We start from the raw sequence: 18794 nt of genomic DNA on the forward strand, positions 1-18794 counted from the left end.
TATCCTTAAAAGTTAATGAAGTAATATTTTTAAAAATTTCTTTAAGTTCTTGTAAAAGCCAAATTTACATTCTTCCAATTTTAAATTTATCCAGTGTTTATTTTTGTTATTTTTAATGTATGATATTTGTTCAGGTGCAAGTGGCTCCAATCTTTGCCCCAGATATTTTCAAACATCCACTCCGTGTGCTTCGAGTCCATGCCTCGTTGAAGGGAAGAAATGGTATCCTACAATCATAGATTGTAAATGTTTTAAAGTTTCACCGAAATTAAATCAATGTAACTGCATGGAACATTGTAAACGTGCTTTCCCAATCCTGCCTTCAGCGGTGGTCTCGGCCCAGACACTACCTCGGGCTTGGCCCCACACCCCATAATACCATTTGAATAGTTTACGATTATTATCAATTAATAATTATGGATATCCTTACTGTGTTATCGTGTAATGGATTATATATTAATCTGCATATTATTTATATCGAACTTCGTATAAATTAAAAATTATTCATACCTAATATAGTGCACCAAACATGCTTGAGATAAATGCAGTTTTTATTAAAAAAACGGAGGGTAATTACATGAATTTAAAAAGGGTCATTTATTCATGTCTGTATTTTTCCTTCAAAATATTAGTGTCCATATTTTATTTGTTTGAGATGTAGTGAAGGGTAATATACAATTACAAATTTCATCATATGGGTACTTGAACAATGACAATGTGAAAAATAGGGCTGGGCAAATCTCCCGGACCGAACCGAACCCGAACCGAACCGATCCGAACCCGACGGTTCTTGTCAAATTAAATACCCGAATGGGTATCTGAATTGAGAACCGACGGGTACGGTTCGGTTCTCGGTTCTAGACCAAGAACCGAAGAACCGAATAAGAACCGAATCTTTCTAATTTTTTTTTTATATTGAGTAAATCAAATTATTTTAATTTTAATTTTTTCTAAACAAATTAACAAATTAATGATTTCTAAATCCAAATTTTTGGCCCAATAATTTGTTTCATTTCTAATTTTTTAATTTTTGGCCATTACCCATTTTATTGTTTCATTTCTTAGCCAAACAAATCAAATCCACTAAATAACCCTAAGCACCTACAATAAAGTGCATAACGTTGTCTCGACTCTCGCACTCACTCTCGCAGCCTATCTAATATTCCAAAACCTATACAATCGTCGGCCGACACTCTGACCTCCGATCGAAGCCGTGACTTTCCCCGACTGAAGCTTTGATCGTAGCGATCATTTGAACAAGATAGTTTACTAATCTCTGACATTCCAAAACTATTGAATGTATCATTAGTCGTATTTATATAACGTTATTATAAATGTTAAAAATTTTAATTATAGTACAGAACCGAACGGAACCGAACCGAACCGATCCGAACCGAACCGAATGGAACCGAACCCGAACGGTTCCATAATTATATTTGGACCCGACGGTTCCATTTACTAGATACCCGAAAAGTTTGGTTCGGTTCGGTTCTAAAGAGAACCGAACCGAACCGACCCGCGCCCACCCCTAGTGAAAAATGCAATCAATTTTAAATAAATGAGTAAATAGAAAATCGAGAAAAATAATAAAATTTTACCAAAAGATTTAAATTTCATAATGGATCAAATTTACGTGAGTTTTTTCAAATGAACATACAAGAAATATGCAAAAAATAACTCAACAACGAAGTTAGAGATCTCAAAGTTCCTCTAGTTCTTTTGATCAATATTTCGATGACCTTCAAGGATTCAAAAATGATCTACTTGAATACTAAATTACTGTCTTAGATTATTTTATATTTTATTTTAAATTTCTGTTTTTAATAATATTTATATTGTTGTAGTGCTAATTTCTTTTTAATTTGTAATTATCAAATTTCTACTTTTTGAATTGGCTTAATAGCACAAAATGTCCCTATATTTGGTCTTTAGTGTGCAAAATATTTATACGTTTCAAATTTTTGCATCTTCACCTCTATTTTCATGTTTCATTGCAAAAAATGTCATTTTCAACAACTTTTAATGTAAAATGACCAATATTCCCTCATATTTACACTAAAAAAAGATAAATTAAAAAACAAATTGCAATTATACTCCGAGACTTTTTTAAAAATTGCAAATATGTCCAAATGAATAATTAAAATGGTAATTAGCACAAAATGACCATACCTTTCAATATTTTTGTTCAAAATGTCCCTACTTTTTATTTTTTGAAATATGGTAATTAGCAGAAAACGTCCATAAGTTTCAATGTTATTGTACAAAACATCCTTACCTTTCATTTTTTGACATTTTCATCCATATTGTCACCTTTCATTGTGGAAGAATGTCATTTTCATCCAATTTTTCAATAAAAAAATTGACATATATTCTCTCCTATTTAAATAAAATAAGAGAAGAAAAGAAAAATTAAATATGAGGGTATATTGATTCTTTATTTTTCTTAACTCGTGAGTCCATATAGGGACGTTTTGTGCAAATACGGATGCAACTCACAAATATGAACCCAACTTGCAAATGCAAATAAGGATTTGTTCTTTATTTTTTGTTTTATTTATATAGAAGAGTAAATTGCTCATTTTACATTAAAACTGGTAAAAATGACATTTTCCGCTGTGAAACGTGGAAATATGGGTGAAAATTCAAAAATTTGAAATGTATAGATGTTTTGCGTACTACAGGCAAAATGTAAGGACGTTTTGTACTATTAAACGAAGTGAAAATGCAAAAATTTGAAACATATAAACGTTTTGTACACTATAGGCTAAACGTAAGGACGTTTTGTACTAATTATCACATTCTAGAAAATAAAAGGCAACGACGTTTTGCATAATAATATTGAGAGGTAGGGGTGTTTTGTGCTAATTACCATTTTAACAATTCATTTGGACTCATTTACGATTTTTTAAAAGTTTGGGAGTATAATTGCAATGTGTTCTTTAATTTATTTATTTTTTCTTTTTGTTTTATTTAAATAGGATGGTATATAGGTCATTTTACATTAAAAAGTGGTAAAAATGATGTTTTTCACAATGAAATATAAAATAAATGACAGAAAAAAATAATAAAAATTGTATAAATTACACGAAATGAACATCGGTTTACCAAATTTGGTACAATATTGTTCATTATTCTAATTTGATGTGAAATTTTGAAGTCTAATTTTGGAGTATCAATTTCACATCAGATTAGCACTTCACAATCATTTTAAAACTGGTGGGAGATGCTCCCAATCAATAGTTGACTGTTGATTCTTATTTTCACAATAAAGTCAAATATTAAACAATTAATATCTCCCTGCCCCAAACCCCAAAATGGAATATGGTCAATGTAATTTGTCTCATACTTGTATAATTATAATTGATGCTACCAAAAATCGTACCTGTAGATTTCCCGAGCTTAATGACTGGTGAGGAGCACGAACGTGATCTTCCGATACCTGAAACAAAGGCAACGAGGTGTGTTCTCGTCGCCCCTCCGATGCTTAAGTCAGAAAGGAAAATATATGCGTGAGGCTATATGCTGAAGAACAATGAGAAAACGTACCTGAATAATGGCCCAAGGTTCTGCTTTTATAGGAGTAGGTAGTGTACTCCTAGTAGGATTGTGTTGGTTGGATGTTTTTATCCAAGGGAATTTCTATTATAAAGAATGTCCTACTTGTAATGGAATTGTTTGACAAGTGGTGTTAGGGTTGATGTAGAATCCTTGGGTGTTTAGGTTTGTTAGTTAGGTACCCAGGTCTTAGGAGGTATGTTGGTGGTGTATGTCTCGAGGACTATTCTCGAGGACATTGAGGGAATGTAAAAGTGTCCTCGAGGTATCTCGAGGACTACAATATCTCGAGGACTTAGATGACCTCGAGGACCGAAGAAGAGAAATGAGGTGGGGGTATGTATTGAGTCCTCGGGAATAAATTCCTCGGGTATATCAATATTGGCATAGTCAATAATGAATGCAAATCAAGTCATAATCATAATTGAATAAAATCATAAAAGTGAAATTAGGCTTAGTTATACAATTCTAAATTCTAAAATATTATTCTTACTTCAATGTAAACTCAAGTATGTAATAACTTTAAAAATAAAATGAGATTTTATTAGTTGTTATAACGTATTATTCTATTTCAATTTTTCCAAGAGTAGCATGCATCTCTAAAGTTACCCGTTGTTGATTGGAATTGGAAACAGATATTCAAAAGAAACAATTACTTAATTACAGTATTGATTTTGGAATCTGTATATTTTGTGGTAATTGCGTTGGTATGATCAATCTTCACTTCTTCTGTTATCTCAAAAGTCTTTGTGAAATAATTTAAATAAAAAGATAAAAAGTCGAAATTTTTATTATTCCCAAATTTTTTGTTAAAACTTAATTATGCATATGTTTGGATTTTTCATGTGTAATGGATCATTTGCAAGGTCTCGAGGTCCACACCCAAGACAGCCTCCCCTCACACGGGCCAACAAACATAACAATATAAAGCGTACGCGAAACAATCAGATCCTAAAATACTAAGCCGAAAACACAAGCCATGCACCAGACAAATACAACTGACCAACCAATCCTCACAAAACCAAAATAATTAATAAGGATATACATAACCAGAAATTCAATTACACTAAGTGCACACCTAGCAATCGAGGTCCCTAAGCGAACCAAAGAACTAATACAATCATCGACAATATATTGATCCCACGATCACAAGACTGGAGAATCTCGCCCGGATTATTTGAACGGTACAAGAAACAAATCTTGATAACTTCAAAATTAGTTCAATGAATAACAAATCATGAAAAGCAAATTGCTTACGAAGTAATCTTTCAAATTAATGTATGAATAAAGTTGTTTACAATATAAATAATGAGTTCTATTTATAGGGAACCCAAAAATCTTAGTAAGACAAACGGAATTAAAGTCTAACACTACTAAAAAATACCATAAAGTAGAGTTTTAACATAAATTAAAGGTTTGTATGTATATCAAACTTTACATAATGAATTATATATTGTCACATGTCATTCTATCATTTGTCAGTTTAAAATATGGTCAACTTTTCTTCCAATTCTTTTCTATCACATCATTTTATGTAATCATTTATATACCATTTCATGTACAATTAGCATAATTGAAATTGAAAATGTAAGAAAATATTTTAAACGCGAGCCAAGCAATTCGAAATAAGAGGGACCGTGGAACAAAAAATGGCGAAACCTCAATTTACTTTTTTTTCCTTCGATTCCTCCCACTTTTCACGCCATTCAATGGCCCGATTTCATCATCATATGAATGGAAATATGAGTAGAGGATCACAATTTTCCGGGAATTTCCGTGACTCTCCAGAAATTTCACCTCAACAACCGCTTTATCCTACTTTTTCTGATTTTTTTTCTTTTGAATCATCACTGCGATCACGGGTGATCAGGAGAGAGTCATACCCAGTTTTTGTTTCTTGGGATTTCAATAGCGAGATTGAATCAATTTTCACACTATTTTTTCTATTTTCTCTACCTAAAAAGAAATGATCGTGCTTTAGTAAAAAATTCCTTATAAACGACCTTGCTTCTTATTTCCTTGTTCAATTTTTATTATTTATGTACAAGGAACTTTTTGTCAATGTTTTTTAAACATTTTTAAGTGTCAGAATCTTCTGCAAATTTTATAAAATAAATAAATTGTGGTGGCTCTTATCTCAATGTAGTCCAAACGATCAAGCTTAATTTCATGCAGTGTTTTAAGAATAAATTTCGAAGCAGACAGTATCAAGACTTGAAGCTGATTTATCTCTTTCTGGAAACACGATAAAATTTTAATTAATTTGGTTCAAATACACTCAAAATGGATACGGTTTCTGAATTGGGTGCTTGGATGCAAAAACTGTACATGTTGTCCACTTCTGATCATGCATCCGTTGTGTCAATGAACCTCTTCGTGGCCCTCCTCTGCGGCTGCATTGTCATTGGCCATCTGCTGGAGGAGAATCGTTGGATGAATGAATCAATTACAGCCCTTATCATTGTTAGTTTTTACTCTCATTTTTTCCTGAGTACATATGGTGAAGAATTTATATGTTACATCATTATGTTTTTTATCTTTTGGTTTGTTGAAGTACTGATACACGGATTTGTATTCTAATTATTATCTTACTATGAATTTTTTGTCATATGTCGAATTGCGTCTATTCTTTGTTTGTGGTACCAGAATGTACTTTCAATTTGGATTCTTGCAGGGTTTATGTACTGGAGTGGTTATATTGTTGATTAGTAGGGGCAAGAGCTCACATCTCCTGGTCTTCAGCGAGGATCTGTTCTTCATATATCTTCTCCCTCCTATCATATTTAATGCTGGGTAAGGTGAATGCTTTTATATAGTTTTCTTGTCCAAAAGGTACTTTGCTAGTGAGTGTATGGCGTTGTTACATGTCTATCTGGAGCAATTACAATGCTTCTTGTTTGTTTGAATCATTATAAGAAATGCTTTTGTCCATGGAGATTCAATTATTTAATTTGAAACACACTTATAAAATGTTCAATTTGAACTATTCCATTGAAGGACATGTAAAATGAGGCTAAGTGCATAAGTTCAAAAGGTTTGATCTTTTATTTGAATTTTGATGTTATGCAAGCTGTAGTAATGGTGGTGAAATAGATGTTGATCAGGTTAAGAGTTTGAACTCTAAAAACTGAGTTTAGTTCCTTCTAGTTTCTTTTCCCAATTCACAATCAATTTTATCATCTTGAGAATCTACTAAATCGATTGCTAAGAAAGTTTTCGTCAGTATTATAATATGATTTTTTGTTGGGGGCCTGATGTTAGAGAACCTGCGTACTTTTCCAGTAAATTATCTGTTCAGGAGCTTAAAATTTTATTACTTCCATTGCCAGGTTCCAGGTTAAGAAGAAACAATTTTTCCGTAAATTCATCACTATAATGTTGTTTGGAGCTGTTGGTACACTAATTTCATGTGCTGTCATATGGTAAATTTTTATTTTATTTTATTTTACATTGTCCATGTTGTTTTTACCCCCTGCAAAATTCTGTGTCTATCAAGATTTCACTTATCGTTTATGATTTGGTTCTGCTATAGCAATTTTTCTGGTCAGAGAATATTAAAATGGTTTCTTTGTAACATTCAATTTTTTCACCTGTAGTTCCATTTGATACTCAGTTATCTTCTTAAAATTTTAATGCTTCATATTGCATTTGTTCGTCTAAGTTAGATATTGCTTTTAGTTGTATATACTCTCATACCAAAGCCTTTTGTAAGTTCTTGACGTGGATAGCATTCATGTTAAGCTCTTGAAATATACATATAGAATATAGAAATTCTGTCATTTTCATAAATTACATATCGTTGTGTGTGTCTTTGGCATAACTACCACTTGTGAGAGATTTGTTCCTATATTGGATGAAACATCTGGATTTTTGTGGCGTACTTCAACTTATCCTGACCTGACATAAATGTTAAATTTTTTGGAAGGAATTGAACAGTTAATATTTTTATGTTGATCAGAAACAAGAAGTTCCTATTATCAGGGTTAACTGTACAGATTAATGTAAATAAATGATAACTTACAACTTGAAAAAACTGTGGCGGCATCTGCCATGCCCTAAGTTTCTTTCTAAAGAGGAGAGATGATTAAGTACTTTATGGATTATCTAGTGTTGATGGAAAATGCATTCTGCTTCTATTATTTATCCTCTTGTGTATGATTCAGGTGCCGTGTTATTCTTTAGGAACCTGGGAATCGGCTTTCTGGATATTAGTGATTATCTAGGTATGACCTTGCAACTTCTGATTGCTTCACTTGTTTACGTGTTAGATGGGGCTCCACCTAATTTTTTTGGGTTTCCCTTACTTCTCCATCATGTCAGCAATTGGTGCAATATTTGCTGCAACAGATTCTGTTTGCACATTGCAGGTAAAATATGTTAAAGCTTACTCCAATGTTATGAGAACACCACACATTCTGAAATGACAATTGTTTTAATGCTATAAGGTGCTAAGTCAAGATGAGACGCCCCTACTTTACAGTTTGGTATTTGGAGAAGGTGTAGTGAATGATGCTACTTCAGTGGTGCTTTTCAATGCCATTCAAAGCGCTGATATGACAACTATTGATCCTACAATTTCTTTACACTTTATTGGAAGCTTCTTGTACTTATTTCTTGCAAGCACGCTACTTGGCGCTTTGGTAAGCGTCTCCCAGGATCAATCTCATACGAAAGCATGTGCATGTGGTCTTTTCTCTCTGATATGGCATTTTAATTTCTGCTGCAGGCTGGACTTGTCAGTGCTTATATAATCAAAAAGTTATACTTCGGAAGGTACTAAAAATTAAAATTTTAGAAAGTTTCCATTTTTCATGATATAGAATTGATTCTTTAATTGACGAAAAGGAACATAGGCAATGTTTTTGTCACAATATTAGATTTTCTTTATATCAATACAGGAATGAAATTTATTGAATTAAATTAATAAATTTAATAAGTCAAAGGCTGACAATGAATATTTGAATAAAATAATAGGTAGCATTATGCATCAGAAAGTTCACGTCTGTAATGTAAAAGAAACAGAAATATATGGTATGGGACTAAGAAAGGAAATATATATGACTTTCAAATAGGAGTTCTACAGAAGCTTAGAAAGCCCAGAGTTCTTATTGACATATATAGAAGCCTTATTCACTATAGAAACATACTTTGAGGACTATTAGGTTATGCAACACCCTCTCCTCCCCCCTTTCACGATACAGATAACAGTGTGAAAGCCTCTGTCTTACTCCCCCTTGTAGGTTTGAGTCTTTATTGTATAAATAGGTTGTATGGTAAGTAATAAAATATTGAAATTCTATCTAGTTTACATATTTGTTAGCAAAACACTTGATGCTTGAGGAAAACAGCAACTTCTACAAGGGGCCAGAATCCCTTATATTAAATTTATAAGAAATACTTCCATTTTTATAACACGACTCACTCATTAGAATGATCACAATTCTTTGAACATTACTTTTCTGGTCTAAAATGCATGGATTTATACGTCAATTATTCATTCCTGAATTTTACTCTTCTCTGGGTATTATCGCTAGCAATATCTTTTGTCGAAAATATACCTATGGCAATTCGAGGAGAACTTATGTTGTAATTCAGGCACTCTACGGATCGTGAAGTTGCGATTATGATTCTCATGGCATATTTATCATATATTCTAGCCGAAGTAAGATTCCTCGACTCAGAAATTTTTCTTTTCAGCATGCAATTGGCATATACATATTTTTGTGGATACAATAAATCGCGTCAATTTGATGCAGCTATTCTATCTGAGTGGAATTCTCACTGTATTTTTCTGTGGAATTGTGATGTCTCATTACACCTGGCACAATGTGACTGAAAGTTCAAGAATTACTACAAAGTATGTTTACACTAGAATTTGATTGTAAACCGTTGAAATTCATTTACTTGTGTGAGACTAGCCCTCAATGAATGCATTAATAATTTATGTGACAAATTTACAGGCATGCTTTTGCAACTCTGTCATTTGTGGCTGAGACTTTTATCTTCCTCTATGTTGGTATGGATGCCTTGGACATTGAAAAGTGGAGGTTTGTGAGTGACCGGTATGCTGACAACATTCAGTCTATAGTTAGTTTTTATTTCTAATGATCTGAGTGGATATTCGTCCTTAGAGATCATTCGAATGATTTACACATTTTCTGCAGTACATGAAAAAAATACCGTGTACATTTTTTTCTCATGTTCTCTAAATTGGGTTCTTTGCAGTCCCGGGACTTCAGTTGCAGTGAGTTCCATACTTCTGTGCCTAGTTTTGTTAGGGAGAGCAGCTTTTGTGTTTACGTTATCATTCTTAACTAACTTAACGAAGAAATCTCGGAATGAACATATCACCTTCAGGGAACAAGTAAGCAGTTGCTTTCACTTGAGTTTAAGCCCAATAATTAATTCAAAGTGAATATTACATTCATTCTTCTCCTTTGATAGGTGATAATATGGTGGGCTGGACTCATGAGGGGTGCTGTGTCTATGGCCCTTGCTTACAATAAGGTGAACTTGTGGATTTCATGTGGACAACCTCCATCTAAGCCACAACTGGATGTGTTTCACAATATGAATTCTATTGAAGATGTCAAAAGGATATTAAACCAAATATCAGAGCAGAGTTGCTATATTCTTTTTTCCTTATTTCTTTCTTTAATAAATTCTTCGTGTGTTGATATTTATTGATGAAGATTCTCGTCTACTCAGAGTATATCCTATAAACAACTTTTTTGCGGTTTTACAGTTCTCGAGTTCTGGGCATACTCAACTACAACCGCACGCAATAATGATTACCAGCACTATTACTGTTGTTCTTTTCTCGACTGTGGTAACGAATATCTGCCTCCTAGTTTCCACTCCTTTTTTACTTCATTTCAATACATGCTCACTTCATTTTGCCTTATAGGTATGTGGTTTAATGACACAGCCGCTTATACGACTTCTGCTACCACATCCGAAACAGTCTAGCAGTGCTGCATCGTCTGGTCCTAATACTCCAAGGTCAGTGAATGTACCACTCCTCGGGCATCAACAGGACTCCGAAGCTGATTTGGGCGATGAACATCCGCCTACTAGTCTACGAATGCTTTTGACGACACCTTCTCACACTGTGCATCGCTATTGGCGTAAGTTTGATGACACTTTCATGCGCCCAGTGTTTGGTGGACGGGGTTTTGTTCCTTTTGTTCCCACTTCACCGACTGACGAACGGAATCCACATCGATGTTGATGAAGGTGGGGATAGAGAAGAGAGATATAGGTGAAAGTATTTTGTACAATGCGAGTTTAGTCAGATTAACGTCGGGACATTTTATGTATGACATTCTACAATGCTTTGATCATATGGTGTCCTCTTACGGTGCTAGATTGTATTATATTTGAATGTCAATAGACAATTACCAAAATTAACAAATTTAAATTGATAAATTAGTATTATACAGTATTCTACCGATTTGGCTTATAAAACAGGATATGTTATTGCTTTAAAAACTGTTTAGTGCTTTTCTAAAAGACAATGTCATCATACACAAAGAAGAAGAAAGAACCATGACAACCGAAAGTACAGGACGCTTACATTATCTTACATCCGCGCCACAGAAATCCTTTCTTCGTTGTCTTCTTCATTTGCATTTTTCTGATAGCTGTTTTCGTCATTTGATGTTGACAAGAATTCTGCTCCTCTCTTTATGCTGTTCTCACCAGTTAACACAGAAGAAAGCCGATCAACTGCAACAGCATTCCTTTTGTAATTCCAAACTAGCATCGAAACATAATCCTGCGGTGAAATCAGACCTTGATCTTTAAGGCAACTCTGCTGCTCCTCGAGTTTTTTTGGGTCATCCAGCCTTAAATATTCAAGCAACGCTTTCTCGTGATCCGGTCTCCAACCAACAGGAAAAGGTGTGTAGTCGGTCTCAGGTACAAGTGACATTCTAGTATACTGTAGTCCATCAATTGATTCGACAAGACCCATGCGTAACAAATTATGATACTCCGGTGACTGCCCTTTCTTTTCCTTTAGAGGGCGACTTAAATTCCGAGAACCAATCTTGTAAACCTTTGCTCGTGACCTTAGCTTGTACTTTGCGGCATACAGCTTCGCAAGTGAACCTCTTATGATGTAGGAACAGAAGTTAACGATTTTCTTCCTGTTGTCAGCATATCGATACCACTCAACCATTACTGACAAGAACTTATTCATTTGAGAATTCGTATGAGCTTGGGTAGCATGGAACATTCTAAAACAAGGTTGTGGATCTGGATCCCTATCTCCCTTTAGAAAGCTCAACTTTCGAAACTGTTTGATGCATTGTTTCAAGCTAGCCGTGACTGACAGCAATGTGCCCACGCCCTTTTCACTAATGATCTTTCCACCAGTAGCAGTATACCGCAGAGTAGGATACACTACTCTACGGCACAATACATGGTCTAGAAACATAATGCCCTTAGTTATGTGTTCAATGGGAAGGCTTTCGTTATCAAGTTTTAACATATACTTCTGGTCACAGAATTCTATCAACTGCTTTCTCAGAGTTGCTGCATCTGCCCTTGGTCCCCTAACTCCAATCAAAACATGACCACCGTAACGGATATAATCAATCTTCCTGGTCTTATCTGGGCCACTAGTAGGAACAAATTCCGGCCAAGATGTATTTCCTTGTTCTGCATCCCCATCAGAACTGTTCCATATCACATCATTCTTCGAAGGCCGATAGAATTCCTTAATTTTATCTTCCATCCAGCGGTCCAATTCATCAAGGCATATGTTAGCCAAAAGAGGGCTAAGGATTCCACAATGACCCCATGAAGGAAGAATCTCAGCCTCCTCAGGTGCAAACCCGAAAAAGCTCTCTAGCCAATACGGATCAGGCTTTGGCTCATCTTCTGCCAAAACTCTTTTCTTCTGATACTTTCTTTTCTTCTTCTTTTTCTTCTCTCCGTCATCAACCTTACTCGTGATAACCGGCGTCGTCAGTGCCGCCTTTATCAAATCAATCACCTTCTTATCCCTAACATCCCTCATCAGAGAACTTATAACCATCCCAACCTTCATTCCATCCAACATGGCACTCAAATCACCCTTAATATACCACAAGTAGCCTGCAAAACTCCTCCTAATGGCCCTCAGCACTGTATGGGCATTCCTCCCTGGCCTAAATGCAAAAGACCTCTGTGAAAACCTCGCCTCGTAAACAGGCTCCAAAATCATAAACAATACCTCCTGAACAATTCTGTCCTGAAATGCAGCTGGCTGAGTCGTCGTCAAAATCGCTCTAATTTTCCTCTTGGACAAGGAGTCGTAATCTGTCTTGTCTTTGGGAGACCTAATGAAAAACTGTAACCTAGATCCCCACTTAAACCTATCATCAAGAACTGCATTGCGCAACCCCAGCAAGTCCTCAAGGGCAGAGCGCGTGATGGCACTGCGAGGCATGTAAGCACCTGTTTCGTCAGCACATACTTTCTGGTAAGCCAGTACCCACAACTCAAATCTTCTCAAATAATTGGTCAAATTAGTAACAGTCTTCTCGGGTTCTCGGAAATTTTCAATCCACATTTGGGAACAAACTGCAACTCCATCCTCCTTCATTAAGGTGGCCGGGTCATTCGGATCAGGCATTCGACTAGAATATGTAGTAGAACTGCTATGCGTAAATAATGCTCTAAACAAAACAAACACATTACTGTTTTTACAGCTGAGATTGTTATTAAACTGAGGAATAGGAAATATGGGATGTTGGTTTGTTTTCGAAAAAACTGTGGTACTGCTGCTTCTGAGTCTTCTGTGGCTCAAAAATTTCAAGGTTCGATGCATTTAACTACTATAGAGTACAAGAATTTGGGAATTTGAACAAAAAACTTAAACATTCACATGAACAATAATACTAATCCAGACAGCGGGTGAAATGAAACGGAAAATGGAGATAAAAACGAATCAAAGTATTTCTTACTATCAAATTGATTGTAAGCGTGGAGTAGAGGTTGAAGCATAGAAGATCTTGACGGAATTTCTGGAAATTGAGGTTTTAATGAGGATCAGGGTTTTACTAAATTGATATTTTAATAGGGGACCAATTCAGGAATATGACGAGTTCTCATCAAGACATATAAATTTTTCTTCTTTGTATCGCAGCCCTCTTCACATTATTTGACCTAGTGGCGGATCTGGGCCTGTACTGGACAGTGCCACAGTCAGTGCCAGCCCCAGACGAGATCCAAGTTCAGTCCAGATTTTCTTTTCTATTGTAGCCCGTCTACAAATTGAAGCCAGCCCGTGTTGAATTAGCCCAAGACAGAAACAAAAAATTAAGGGAAGAATACATAATTAGGTTTCAAGTTACACTTTCAAAAATAAAATAAAAAAACTTATGAAAAAGTTTCAAAATTCAGGTGTTCACATATGTGATCACCTAATAACATGTCAGGTCATGATGACACACAATTATGATCACAGTTACCAAAATGCATATTACGAGTCATAATTACAAATTTAATCGCAATCATACCACATTATTTATCGGTCATAAATATCTATTTTATTATTCACAACTACCTAAATAATTGGTTATAAACACTCTTCATCTCACTACACCACCGTCGTCGCGACCACCACCTTCCCCTCCACCTCCACCTCCACCTCAACTTCTACCAACAATAATCACCATTTGTAAACTAAACCTCAATCTGAAATTGCATCCAGGGGCCTACAATTTTACAAATTGCACTAGAGGCTCTCGCGGCCCAAATCCTCATTCTACGATTTTATTTTATATGTCCCTCTCCATTAATATGCCTTCTTTTTATGTTTGTCAAGTTATGTAGTAGATTTATATAAGCAATAAATCTGAGTATGATATGTAGCCCCCGTTTGTTTCACATTCTTTCCTTATTAAAATGAAAAATATGACCGTTATCCATCACATCAAACCATCAAATTTGAATTTTTATCTCTTGTGTGGGGCTCGTAACGACTATATTTTTCATTCTCATTTTTAAACGAGGCCCTAGTAGAATTTTGCTTGGAAATATGATAACTTAAAGATTGAACTTTCTTTTTCGCCTTTTGTCTGTTTATTTTTTGTTTATCATCCTACTAATTTTTCCAGTTCTTGTTCAGTCAATGCATACTTTTCGCCCGTGATCTATGCCTACTTTTCGCCTGTGACTTCTCTAACTTTTGTTGTGTTTTCTTGATTGCTCGTGTGAATTTTAGTTGAAAGTTGAAGTATTTGTTCTCTTATTTGGTGAGTTCATTTGAATTCTGTGAAAATCACTTAAAACTATTGATGTTGTTGCGAATATTTATGTTTGCTTTAGTTGATTTTCTGGGCTATTTACAAGGTCAGGAATTGAATTTATTCTTGGCGATTTGAGGTGGAAAAGAAAATTTTTACTTCTGAAGGTGATGGGATTAGATCTTCTTTACTTAGTGGTAGAGTTAATCTTTAATGCTGGAAATTTAGTGGATGGATTTAGAGTAATAGATGTTATTTGATTTTATTTTTGTCTATTTAAATAAATTCGCATAAAGTTAAAAATGTGATATGGATAATTTTTTAAAAGTGGATAGAAATAGAAAAATGGTGGATGAAAATAGCGACTCCCAGAGATAATTACGGGCCTGCTTGACGTATATTTTTGAAAATTGATTTTGTAAAAAGTGACTTTAAAAATAAATAAATAAATAAAAGAGTGTGATTAAAAAAGGTTATATGCTCGAATTAGACTAACCTCATCAAAAACATAACCACCAGAACATCAAGAATATTTTACCCAACAGCCTTTAATGAAAATTTGAATTCAGCAATTTATCATAAACCTGTAGTTCGAATAAAATCCTTGTCAGCTTACAAATACAAGTTCATATCAGCACTCAAGATTCTGATAATAATAAAAACACCATGTACCCTTCTAAATCACACCTATTATCTCAAGGATTGAGCTGTAAATCCTCTCTGCTATCTGCCATCCAACATTTTAAAAGCACTGCAGAAAATGCTTGTCGAAAAAACGAAAAAACTCTTTGCTCAGTCACTGTAATCAATACTTGTGTTTAGAGAAGTGCTGACATTACGACTGTGTAACGTGAGGCAGCTCATGTGGCCATTAAGAGCAGAACCGTCAACCTTGTTCTCACGGAAGAATCTCTCTCGCTCAACAGGTCTAGCAGGGGGTGGTGGTAGTGCAACCAATGGTCTTCCCACATTGGCTTCTTGCTTTTGCTCCACAGTAGGTGGCTGTGCAGTTTCTTGCATTGGCTCCATAGTCGGTGGCTGGACAGGTTCTCGATTTGGCAGTTCCACAGTTAGTGGCCGTATGAGGGGATGATGAAGCATTTCCCCAGGAACAGAAGGTCTCTTCAATCTCAATGGCAAATCTCTTTGGCTGTCTTCTTCCTCGGCTTGTAGACAAGCTTTTCCTTTTCTTATCCTGCCCAACAATTAGTGTGAGTATAAGCTAGAAGATTTAACTCAAATTCAAATGCTAATGATATTGATGATGAAGAGATATGAAGCAGAAGCCATTTGCAAAGTTTTGAGAGAAAACTGGCTAGCTTTACACTTCGGTTCAGAGAAATATTTTCCCCACGTAATAACCTCAAATCCCCCCTTAATGTATTGCAATATATCAACCTTCGGAGAAGTTGTTCAGCCTCTTCCTCTTCCCCTGCCTGTTCATGGTCAATGTGAGTTGATATGAGCGTAGTCCTACGAGAAATGAGGGCATCGTGTCTTTGTAAAATTCTTTCAAGCTGCTCATTTAGCTCAATAGCTCGAGTAACCACGTTGTCATCCCTAGAAAATACAAAAATATATAATTGAGACTTCATTATCACAAATTTCTATGCTTTTAGTGAACTAATGACTATCCAGATCAAGTTTTTGTTTTTTTCCTACTCTATTAAGTACTTCATCAAAATTTTCTATTTGTTTATTTCTCAGACATTTGTGGATCATTGAAATGACAAACCACAACGCTCCTCATGTAACGTCCCAAATTTAAGTGCGCTATTATTAAAGTTTAATGACCTTATTGATTATTGGCCTAATTTAATGACCTTATTAGTTATTGGCCAATAGTTTGAGGGCCTAAGTAGAAAGTTATTTTGGAAGTTAAATAAAATCAGGCGTAAAATATATGTAAATATGTCAACTGGTCATGATTAAAAATGATTTATTAACCATATACATTATACACACTACATTCAAGCCAATGTAATTGATTTGACCACGTAAATAAAAGAAAATGATTTGACCACATACATTATTTACACCAAGTTTTAAGCTAAGTGAATTGATTTGACCACATGATTAAAGGTATTGATTTGACCATTTTCATGACGATACACCATTTATGCATTGACCATGTCTAACATTTTGCCATTTCCTTTCACTTTTCTACACATGGTCAAAAATATATAGTATAAATAGGAGACAAACCCAATACTAAACTACCACTCAACAACTATTTGCACACTATTTACCCCCATCTTGAATTGTCTAGTAAAAAGGTAAGTTGTGCTTTATGTTTATGGTGACTAATGTTTATGTATATAATATTTCTACGGTTATATTATGTTTGGTCCATGTTACGTATGTTTTATTAAGAATGGACCGGAGTTTAGTAGTGCTACACACAAGAATTTAGTACTGTATAAGTTCGGTCTAATTTTTGTGTCTCACTATGCAAGTTACGAATTTTTCGTAGAATTACATATATGAATTCATTATCCACGCACGCTTATTGAGAATTATTCTCACCCTATTATCTCTACTTTTCAGATAATTGACGATTCGAAGCAATCAACACGAAGATGGCTTATGGTGGGAAAAGTTTCAATAATAAAATTATTACGTTGTCAAAATATTATTATTTCATTTGATTTTAAATATTTTGATATTTCTCTTTTCAAGTTAATTTATTAAACTCATTACATTATTTGAATTTTGGCAAGTGCTTTAATAATTATGTGATTGTGTTGAACATTCTTTAGTTTTAATTTATGATTTAGCTCGAATCGTTAAGGATTCAAGTCATCACTTCTGGACATCTCGAACATAGTTTCAGTGCTATCGCACATGTCTCTTCATTAATACAATTGTAAATTGGGAGAAGGAAAACATTCCCATTTGCAGATACCGAAGAATTTCAAGAAAATATATGTATCAGATAAGGGTAGCATTTGAAGGGGGTGAGCTGATATGTATTGCATTCACTAGTGACCAGACGTACAATTGGCTGCCTTATAGACAACGCATTGTGAAATGCAAGTTATTAAGCAAGTGCGAGGTTATTTCAGCAGAAATATTAGTTTTGTATGTGATGCAGTAGATGATCAGCCTTTACACTTTGCATACGAGGGGATAATTTAATTCTACTGCTTTTATTCTGTTGCTTTCATTAAAGTTTAGTTATGTCCATTTATTTATCTCTGCAAGAGTACTTTGGACTCTTGTCTTTTGTTTCTAGTTTTCGGTTTAAAACCTCATATCGAGATTTCTGGATGCTTGGTTGTCTTTTGATAAAAAATATCCAGATATTGGTGTTTCAAATTCTCTCCAGATCCTCTCTCAGCCTTTGCTAGGTTTTGAGTGTGTGATCTTCTTGTGTTCTTATTCTGCAATTGTTGTTTGTTCAACACAAGTATGGAAGTGGTCTTACCTAGAGGTCATTGCAAGATGCATTACTTGTTGCTTGTGAAATGAACATTGTTCGACAAGATCAAGTGTGAACTCATCCTTAGCTCCCTGGAAAAACAATAATGTCGTACTAAAGAACAGGAAAAATGAACAAGGAAAACAAACACTAATTAGGCCACTTTTTAATATCTTAGAATTGAGACTGTAAATTGTTATTCCATTTCTTTGATCTTTCCAATTTGTGATTACAAAATTCGTGGCCAACTCATGTTTGCGATAATTCTCATTTCTCAGGCTTGGGGGAGACTATTATATCTATGAAAGATAAGGGGAAAATCACAGAGGCGAGAGGATGCCAGAAGTGACCTGAGAGAGAGGCTGCAGAGACACATGTACAATAGGAAAGAACATAAAGAAAGTTAATTTGCTCACTCTGCCCATCAAGATGGAGCATATAGATAATAATATGTGCCAAAAATGTGAAAGATATTCAAAATGATTGGTCCTTCAATGGAAAATTAACTGGGTGAAATTTGATGAGTTTGGCTTTCTGATGTCAAAACAGGTTCCTTAAACAAAACATTTCAAGGTGTGAGT

At 34.8% G+C, this 18794-nt stretch overlaps 3 protein-coding genes and 1 long non-coding RNA gene across 7 annotated transcripts in view; 2 read left to right on the top strand and 2 right to left on the bottom strand.

Annotated features, from left to right (window-relative positions):
• Positions 1 to 5210: 5210 nt before the first annotated feature.
• LOC111401089 (sodium/hydrogen exchanger 2-like) lies at positions 5211 to 11004 on the top strand. Its single transcript, XM_023028635.1, has 14 exons — positions 5211 to 6018; positions 6230 to 6348; positions 6885 to 6974; positions 7711 to 7778; positions 7876 to 7922; positions 8001 to 8195; positions 8282 to 8328; positions 9151 to 9217; positions 9312 to 9412; positions 9516 to 9617; positions 9781 to 9919; positions 10000 to 10062; positions 10301 to 10384; positions 10463 to 11004. The coding sequence occupies exons 1-14, from the start codon at positions 5839 to 5841 to the stop codon at positions 10784 to 10786; spliced, it is 1626 nt and encodes a 541-aa protein (XP_022884403.1). The 5' UTR covers positions 5211 to 5838; the 3' UTR covers positions 10787 to 11004.
• Positions 11005 to 11008: 4 nt separating this feature from the next.
• On the bottom strand, positions 11009 to 13661 carry LOC111401086 (nuclear intron maturase 2, mitochondrial). The gene is made up of 2 exons (XM_023028631.1): positions 13509 to 13661; positions 11009 to 13220 (listed from the first exon to the last, which is right to left on the bottom strand). Exon 2 carries the CDS (start codon positions 13175 to 13177, stop codon positions 11138 to 11140), a length of 2040 nt encoding a protein of 679 aa, XP_022884399.1. The 5' UTR covers positions 13178 to 13220; positions 13509 to 13661; the 3' UTR covers positions 11009 to 11137.
• A 979-nt stretch (positions 13662 to 14640) lies between these two features.
• LOC111401091 lies at positions 14641 to 18788 on the top strand. The gene is made up of 3 exons (XR_002703917.1): positions 14641 to 14801; positions 17340 to 17381; positions 18492 to 18788. It is a non-coding gene; the product is annotated as an uncharacterized LOC111401091 (long non-coding RNA).
• The window catches only part of LOC111401090 (TOM1-like protein 5), a 7979-nt gene continuing 4509 nt past the window's right edge, over positions 15325 to 18794 (bottom strand). For all 4 annotated transcript variants that reach the window (XM_023028639.1, XM_023028640.1, XM_023028637.1 and 1 more), the window contains 3 exons: positions 18220 to 18305; positions 16191 to 16352; positions 15325 to 15987 (listed from right to left, as the gene is read on the bottom strand). In XM_023028639.1, coding sequence (XP_022884407.1) covers positions 15585 to 15987; positions 16191 to 16352; positions 18220 to 18305 — 651 coding nt within the window. In that variant the 3' untranslated portion in view covers positions 15325 to 15584. The remainder of the gene's footprint in view (positions 15988 to 16190; positions 16353 to 18219; positions 18306 to 18794) is intronic.

The sequence above is a fragment of the Olea europaea genome, chromosome 10, assembly GCF_002742605.1.
Source record: "Olea europaea var. sylvestris chromosome 10, O_europaea_v1, whole genome shotgun sequence".
Lineage (NCBI taxonomy): Eukaryota > Viridiplantae > Streptophyta > Magnoliopsida > Lamiales > Oleaceae > Olea > Olea europaea.